At 37.6% G+C, this 8,966-nt stretch overlaps 1 protein-coding gene across 1 annotated transcript in view; it reads left to right on the top strand.

Annotated features, from left to right (window-relative positions):
• The window catches only part of gucy2d (guanylate cyclase 2D, retinal), a 9,486-nt gene extending 4,613 nt beyond the window's left edge, over positions 1-4,873 (top strand). The window contains exons 13-18 of the mRNA XM_035666708.1: positions 931-1,123; positions 1,503-1,677; positions 2,189-2,287; positions 3,903-3,997; positions 4,106-4,188; positions 4,325-4,873. Coding sequence (XP_035522601.1) covers positions 931-1,123; positions 1,503-1,677; positions 2,189-2,287; positions 3,903-3,997; positions 4,106-4,188; positions 4,325-4,409 — 730 coding nt within the window. The 3' untranslated portion in view covers positions 4,410-4,873. The remainder of the gene's footprint in view (positions 1-930; positions 1,124-1,502; positions 1,678-2,188; positions 2,288-3,902; positions 3,998-4,105; positions 4,189-4,324) is intronic.
• The last annotated feature ends 4,093 nt before the right edge of the window (positions 4,874-8,966 follow it).

Genomic DNA, 8,966 nt, shown 5'->3' with positions numbered 1-8,966 from the left:
ATATATTTATCTTTTTATTTTTTTGTGTGATTGTATATTTTAAGCACCATTGCACCAAGACAAATTCCTCGTATGTGTAAAAACCTACCTGGCAATAAATCTGATTCTGATTCTGATTCTGATTTAACTTCCTCAGGAAGGTCAAAGGTCAGAAACAGCATCCTTGAAGCTGGAAGGGATTTAGTGCTTAGTTCAGCAGGTTGCCTGCTCCCTGTCATACAGCAGTGGTTTGAAGGTCTTTTATTGATTTAACAAAACTTCTCAGGAACTGTGGAGATCAGGCCAGCTGTGCAAAATGCAGCTAAATGAAGGCTGCAGAGAAAATGTGAGATTGTTATCGAATCGAAACGCTTGAAATACAAAAATTGTCAAAATTGTCTAAATATATTTCTTCATTTTTCTTCATCATTTCTCAAACTTTGCCACCAGAATATTCCTGAAATTCAGCTTCAACAACTGTGGGATATATTTGGTGCAACAGCCAATGGTGTGCATGTGATCAGACAGTCAGACCTGTCTAACTTGAGGTTTTTATACGATATAAAATTTACACTAATAAATAAAATGTCTGCAAGTGATCACCAGAATTTTCTTCAGCTAAAAGTTAAAACAAGGACACATGAACTTACTCGACTCTGTTCTTTATAGCACCAAATTTGATGTAATCAGATCTTATTGAATTTTCATTATGTTATATGAATGCAGTCATTTGTTTGTGTCTCTTCTGCATTTAACTGTTCACTGCGAATTAAGAGGAGAGAGTCACAGATTAGACTGTATCTTCATGTTTTTTTTGTATATATACACATCACTTGACCTGTTTGCAATAATCAACGAAAATAGCTTGGGAAGAAATCCTGAAATCATTAGATTAGGGATTAGAAAAGGACAGTAAATGAATGTTAGTTGACCGTCCTCTTCCTCCTTCAGGTCTGTGGCCCAGGCACTGAAGACAGGCAAGCCTGTCAAACCAGAGCATTTCAGCGAGGTCACGCTGTACTTTAGTGATATCGTGGGCTTCACCACCATCTCAGCTCTCAGTGACCCCATCGAGGTGGTCGACCTGCTCAATGACCTTTACACACTCTTTGATGCTATCATTGGATTGCATGACGTCTACAAGGTGAGTGTTGCGGGATTGTGTTCCTGATCCTGATAATCTTGTATTTAATTTGTTTATTTTTTTAATAAAATAGTTTTAGATAAGTACATACGTTTGTATTGTTGAAACATTGTTCTGTTGCTCCTGAGTCTGATTTTAATATCTGAAAAAAAATATTTTGATACATTATATCCACTAATCAGTAAAAGTCCAGTGTGGAAATGCAGAAATGGAATATAATAAAAAAAAAAATTGTGTGTTTTCCATACCTTAGAATGAGCCTACACACTGATCCTTTAAGATAATTCCTTTATTTTGGTGGAGGCCAATACTTTCAAATTTTACAGTGTTGAACTAGTTGTATGTGTATGTGTGTGTTGATACTTTTTACGGTATTTAGGTGGAAACTATCGGAGATGCCTACATGGTAGCCTCAGGAGTCCCCACCAGGAACGGCAACCGTCATGCAGCTGAAATGGCCAACATGTCTCTTGACATCCTCCATTGCATTGGGACTTTCAAGATGAGGCACATGCCTGAACTCAAAGTCAGGATCCGTATTGGCCTGCACTCTGGTGAGCAACATGTTCCTCATTTCTGTGCTGTGATTAAACTATGCTCTAATTATGATGTACAGTAGTAAATCTTTGCCCTAAGAGTCACATACGTGTGTAATATGACATTAAATAAACTCCTTTTCAGAGTGAATAAAAATAATGCAGAGGAGTAAGAATACATGAGCACAAGCTGCTAAGTCAAGGAGGTATTTTTATCAGCCTTTATCCTTGTCTGGAACTTATTCCTGGAACAGTGAAATGCTATCCACTTAGAGCACTGTCATCCAATTAACACACTGAATACTCTGGATTTCTAACTCTATTCTATGTATTTCTTTATGCACACAGAAGTGGTAGTGAACAGCCTTAATGTAATACATTGAGGAAATAATTGTGCAGAGATTATAAAAAAGTTACTGGAAACTGTGTCTTCAAAGTTATGTAAAAAATGGTTTATGACATAAAATATTGCTTGCCAAGGAGAGGCATCTCATTAAAATGTGTGTGGCCTTGCATGCTGTCTTTGCAGGCCCAGTGGTAGCAGGAGTTGTGGGCCTTACGATGCCTCGGTACTGTCTGTTTGGAGACACTGTCAACACAGCATCAAGAATGGAGTCCACAGGGTTGCGTGAGTGTCTTGTATATCATTCTGTAGACGAGAAAGATCTTCTCTTCCTAGTCATCTGTTTTTTTTACATAGTAGAGTTGGGAAGGTGTGTAGTTTGTGTGCATGCTGCTTGAGGCTAAACAGGGCTTTAAGTGAGCAGTCCTTTCTAATCTTTTAAGACTATCAGCAGAATTAGAGTCCAATTTGAAGTTTCACTGTAAATGTCGTCAATGACCAGGTTTGCCTCAGCTACACTCGACATGCTCTATAAATTAAGTATAATCGTAAGTATTAACTACTAAGAACACTTAAAACATTATACTTTAAAAATAAAACTCACATTCGATTGTACACTACTGTTCAAAGATTTAGAGTCGCCTGCCACGAAAGCTTTATTGGGTACAGTCAGATGACTGAGGGGACTACTTAATGTATATTTTTGATTTGATCTTTCAGGCTTTAAAGCGTAGAAATATATGTCATTTTATATGAATGCTGTACAGTGGTTCAGAAACAGACAAAGATACCTCTAAGCAACAGTTAAATAATGATATAAGAAACTGGAGGTTAGTATAAAAATCTGATTTAAACAGGAACAGGTTCCTTTTTCTGTGTCAAGTGCACAATAATGCTAACACGCTGGAATTAACAGGTGTGTTGCTTTAGCAAAGCTACATTAGCACTACTAAATATAAGCTGAACATACTATGGACTGACAAATGGAAACAACATTAAAACTCTACTCACTTATGAAGAAGAGACAGTAACGCCTTTCCTCACCATTTCAACATAAATCCCCAACCAAGTTACAGTGACACTAACAAGCTCTGGGCTGGTTTTGACTGTCTTGCACTGGTGTGACTATTCAATGGAAATGTAATGTAAGGATGGCTTTACATAATGCAACTTCTGTGCAATATGCTGCTCATCTTAAACACACCCTATAAGTGTTTTGTCACAGTTTCATCCTGTTCAGTCTAACTACTGACCACAGACTACAGAGGGCCCAAAGAAAAACAGGTCCCCAAAATATTTAGAGCCCAGTTATACCATTGTGGTTCAATAATTATCTAGGATCAATAGGGTCAGTTACCCTTTCTGGACTAGAAAATACATAAAAAATCTAAACTTTGGGGGAGCAGTACTCTCCCTGTCATGTAACACTGTGGAGACATTGAGTAAATGGAAGTTTTAATCATTAATTATTCTCCTATTGGGGCCAATACTATTGTAGTGTCAGAATTATTCTGGTTTTATCAATGAGAATACAGCCATTATTGAAGGAAAGAAGGTAATTCCAAACCTCTGAATGGTGGTGCAGATCTCAGAAGATCATACTGTAATGAAACTATTCACATTTAAATAGGTCAGTGGCAGTTTCAGTCTAATTTATTTAATCTAAAATAACAATGATGTGTTTATGAATGACTAGACTATACTGAATATTTGCTATTAGGGGGGAAAGCAATGATGAGTAGTCTACTGCCACCTAGTGGCTTAATACCAAAACGGCAGTCTCACCTTCTAAATTTCTCAGATGCAATCATTTTAACCTTAAAAAAGGCCAATAAAGATTGTCATGTGTACCAATATTATCGCAATGTCAGTGAGGATGTTGATTTATTTTCTATCACAGCTTACAGAATCCATGTCAACCAAAGCACAGTTGATGTCCTGAACAGCTTGAAGCTGGGATACAAGATTGATGTCAGAGGTCTGACAGAGTTAAAGGTAAAATGTTTAAATGTTTTACAATATACACAGGACATATGGAATATACCTACTGTAGCACAGACATTATAAAAATAGCTAATGAATGGCAATGATTCTTATTTCTAGGGAAAAGGGATTGAGAACACATTTTGGTTGGTAGGAAGGGACGACTTCACCAAGCCTCTGCCTATTCCTCCAGACATTAAAGGGTAAGAGAATGTTTTGGTTTCTAGATTATTGCAGCACATCTTAATGTAATCAAATTACCTATTTGTATTAAGGGTATATCGTGTTCTGCTCTGGGTCTAAGTCATGGTACATAAAAAGCTGTATTTCCTATTACAGGGGAGGCAATCACGGTATCGCTCTAGAAGAGATACCTACTGACAGAAGACAAAAATTCCTGGATCGACAGAAGAAGATGGGCTAGACTGATGTTTTGTTTTTTTCCTGATGTCCCAGAATGAAAAGTGAAATGTGTCAGTTAAAATATACGCAGAGATGTGCGAATGAAAAGTCGAGCATTGCAACATCCAACCACAATCTACTATAATTTGTGCTATTCTCAAACTTAAATCCAGGGTGACATGAGGATTCAGACTCTTTGTATTTGTTGAAATTATTTCTATACTAAAATAATCTTGGAGATTATCATTCTCTTCATTCATAGTTTTAACACATGGTGCCACAGTAAAGGCTGACTCCAAGATGCAAAAATGAGCCAAAAAGAGGCAACTGTATATATTTTATTTGTTCATCAGTTGCTGTATACTGAAAATACAAAAGTATACATACAGCGTAATATCAACAGTTGTAACAGGTGTTAATTTAGTGGACAGTTATCTCACCTAACAAAAAGGGATTGTGATGAATGTGTCTACAAAAGATCACAGTATCATGTGTAATACTGGTGAACTTCATGTACTGTATGTATTTGTACTGATCTTTGGGCTTTGTAGAGATATTGGAGAGATTTTATTGTGAACATGCCGCATACTGCTCAACTATTCATCCTCGGTATAATAGACTACAATGTGCTGTACTCACTTTAGGAGCATTAGTCTTTTACAACAACACAGGATTAATACATTTAAAACATTTACTCAGTAATTTAAGATGGAAAGAACTGCATAGGTCAGTCAGGGTTGAGAGCTCAGATCGGAGGTAGCTGTGATTTTGCTTTTGTTGCAGCAATACTGCGATTATTCACACGTTTGATGAATGGGCCATATTATTCAAAACTGGTCAAAATATATCAAACAAAACATCTGGTTTGTTCATTTAACATTAGATTTAATTATTAAAATAGATGAAAAACATATTTCTTCTTACTACTTGGTCTCCTAAGAATATATTTTATTACTGCAATAGGCCTGTTTGAGTTGATTTGACTGATTGACTGTTTCAATCTAACTTCTCAGCTCCAATTATCCAATTGTAATTATAAAAATACAGACTGACAAAGGTATTGTTTTTTAATGATGTGTGTATTGCTCATGGCAAGCATATTGTTTTTTAATGATGTGTGTATTGCTTTTAACATACTGCTGATTTTCTACCAAAACATAGAAGATGTACACGACGTGCAAACAACTCCAACCTATTGCTGTCTAACAACAGTGCAGTTTCACTATAGCCTGTAGCCTATTACTGGAACATGCTGCATGCTGTGTGTACAACAGGGTCTTAACAGGAAAGCGATAGGAAGACCTGATTTCTGTGACATACAATTTATGTGCTCTGCACTGATATGCAGAATGTCAATTGAGTCAACTGACTGAAATGATCTCCAATATGTGCTTCAGCAGATTGAGCCTTTTCATGTGTATTGCCATCTTCTAGAGGAAAATGTCTGCCTGTGTCTGTGTCTGAGTTTTCCATACCTTATCTTCTTTTCTGGGCCCCAATCAGTGTCTGTATCTGAATGTCCTCTGGGAACAAATGTTCACAAAGAGGGGATCTTAGACGAATTTTACACAACATATGGTGGGGTGGGGTGGGGTGGGGGGGGCGCATGCATAGACAAAGTGGAGGGCAGAGTCTTCTGAGTCATTTGTCTTTGGCCTGGGGATGTGTATATACTGTACATTTTTACATAGTTTGTCTTTGTGTCCTGTGCAGGGTTAGGGAGTTTTTTTTCTGCTTGGGTTCCCTAAACCCCTGACACAAAAGGAGATATCAACAAAACACAAGGGTTTAATCACAGTGCATTGAATTACATTGTTCACTCACTCTGTGTTGGCTTGCTAATTGTCTGCCGCAGCACTGATATTGAAGCAACAATAAGCAGGCAATGTCAGGATGTGATTTTCCTCTGACAACAGTTTTCAGTCTGAGGACATTTTTTCATTGGGAGCTCACTGCTGACCACTTCTAACATACAGCGACTTGTCACAGTTAGCTCAGCGTAAGGACAATCTGATTGACTTGATTATCAGGTTGCTTGTGGTGTAGTCTTTCACACCATTAAGTGTTTAGCAGCAGCACTGGCTCTTCAAGCATGATTAAATCCCCGATGAAGAGGAAACGCCGGATTCTGAATCAAAATAAAGAACATGGGGGGAAGCTGTTTGAATGTTTCTTTGATGGGTATCTAAAGAACAAAATGAGTTATTCTATTGCATAGGTAGGACCGACTTTTTCTAGATTCTTAATCAATTTGCCAAATAGACCCCATCAATACAGAATGGATTCCATTGTTTTGAAAAGTGATCTCAGTGTGTTTCTGTAAATAAATTATGGTTTTAGTGAAGATTGTGTCTTCCTGTGTTTGCCTTATACTCCTGTATCTAAATGTGTTGAGGCGATTTTCCTGAATGGTACCCTGATAGCGCACTAAATTATGATTTAAAAGAAGTAGATCACTAAATCATAAGTTCAATAAAGATCAGTAAATCATAGTGTAGATGACAGATAATCTGTTTATAGCTTGATATTTATAAGTTAGTGGCTTTTTTCTGTCAAATCTGATTCATACGCTTCAGTTATAACAAGCTTTAAGTTTTGAAATAGCAGTGTTGTAAATGGGCAGAGCATTACTAAGGCAACAACATTAAAACTCTACTCACTTATGAAGAAGAGACAGTAACGCCTTTCCTCACCATTTCAACATAAATCCCCAACCAAGTTACAGTGACACTAACAAGCTCTGGGCTGATTTTGTCTTGCACTGGTTTTTTTTCTTCTGCAGTGAAACTATTCAATGGAAATGTAAGGACGGTTTTACATAAAGCAACTTCTGTGCAATATGCTGCTCATCGTAAACACACCCTCTAAGTGTTTTTATCACAGTTTCATCCTGAACATTGCAAATTATGGTAAATCAGATGCATTGTGTTTATTGAATGCTAAAACCTCCATCGAGCTTGCACTGTGTATCTTACAGTAACACCAGCCAACAGTAAAAACACTGATTCTGGATCAAAATAAAGGTGTTTTGATTTGGCTTCAGGTCCTGAGATCATCTTAAAAGAATCTTTAAATGCCATCACAAACTTGTCTTTCAACTGAACTCAATGTTATTATCCAAATCAGAGTTAGAACAGATCATGTCTGCACTGCTAGCAGGAATATCTACAAGTGATATCAGCGCCCCAAGGACAATGTCGGCTCAACAGCAATTCTTATTTCTGCCACTAGCAGAGGTTGCTGTGAGGACAATTTGATCAGTTTGACAGGTTGCTATGCCAAATCTTTTTTGGCACTTTTGTGGTGCAATCACACCCCTTGGATTTAACCACAGACTGTGTCCTGTAGTTGTTTGTTGCTGAGGATATAAATTAATTCAGGCCATCAATGCTTCAGTGCCTTATTCTGTCTGCATGTATGGGTAACAATATAAACAGTACACATTAAAAAGACAACTAAAACCATACTATGTGCTCTGGGAAATGCAGGTTTGTCCATCATGCTCCCATTCATGTCTTTGCTGCTCAAAACCATCCAGGTAAGCACCTTATAGGACAATGTGACAATCAACTCAACATGTTGTTGATATAGCCTATTTTACTTGTATGCTCATTATCATATATTTTAATTGGATTAAGGCACACTGTTTGTTATCACAAACTCAGCATGATATTTATTGCAGCTGATGGTAATCAATTTGAAGCAGATCACGTTTTTGTTGAAAATTATTTAGCCTACATTAAATTAAATACTACTCACTATAAATAATATAGATATAAATATAATATAAAATTACATTAATAAATCTCTCTAATAGTGTTCCTTTATAGGAGTTATTGTATTATCATATGCCCACTGTGTCCACTGTGTGTGTACATCTGCATACATGCATTCAATGACTGCATGAAATTCAACAGTACTGTATGTCCTGACCCCTCTAACAGTGTGTTCTGCAGTTGTTTCCTGCTGTCTGCCTACAGTCAGAAGGGGCAAAAATCCCCACAAAAATAAATGCTGAATTACATGACATAAGCTGTCTGATCGACCACGTGATCAGCAGTGGAGTCTTCCTCTGCTGAACACCGTGTTCCTCTGTGCACCTCATCAGTCCTTAAGCCCCACTGGCATTTGACTGGCACCGGCTTGGAGGTGCCAGTCTAGCAGAAGCTGCGTCAAGTCAGCCAGAGGGAGCCAGGGGGAGACCGGAAACGTTGCAGATCGGCTTTCACAATTAAAGCATATTGGTTGTTTGCGGTCACAACAAAACACGCAGCCGCATACTCAGGGGGGCTTGTTGAATCATGACTTTATAAGGCCAAAAATTGTATTGGGTTACTGGAATAAGCTTTTTATACAGTAATGTGGCGACAAAAGAGATGATGAGAACTAAATGTTGCAGTAATGTGTTGGGTGATTTGGAGAACATCATTGTCAATAAAGAGTTGATTGCAGCCTGCTTATAATTGTTCTTTATGACCACAGGCAAAAGTGACAAGTGTTTCGCCCAGGATTGCTGACCTTTACTGGGTAAGATTGAAAATCATGTTCTCATTCTCCTGCAGGAGACACTGACACAAAA

Source organism: Morone saxatilis, unplaced genomic scaffold (genome assembly GCF_004916995.1).
Source record: "Morone saxatilis isolate NCDOM2014 unplaced genomic scaffold, NCSU_SB_2.0 Contig20, whole genome shotgun sequence".
NCBI lineage: Eukaryota > Metazoa > Chordata > Actinopteri > Moronidae > Morone > Morone saxatilis.
This window is presented reverse-complemented; position numbering and strand designations above follow the sequence as displayed.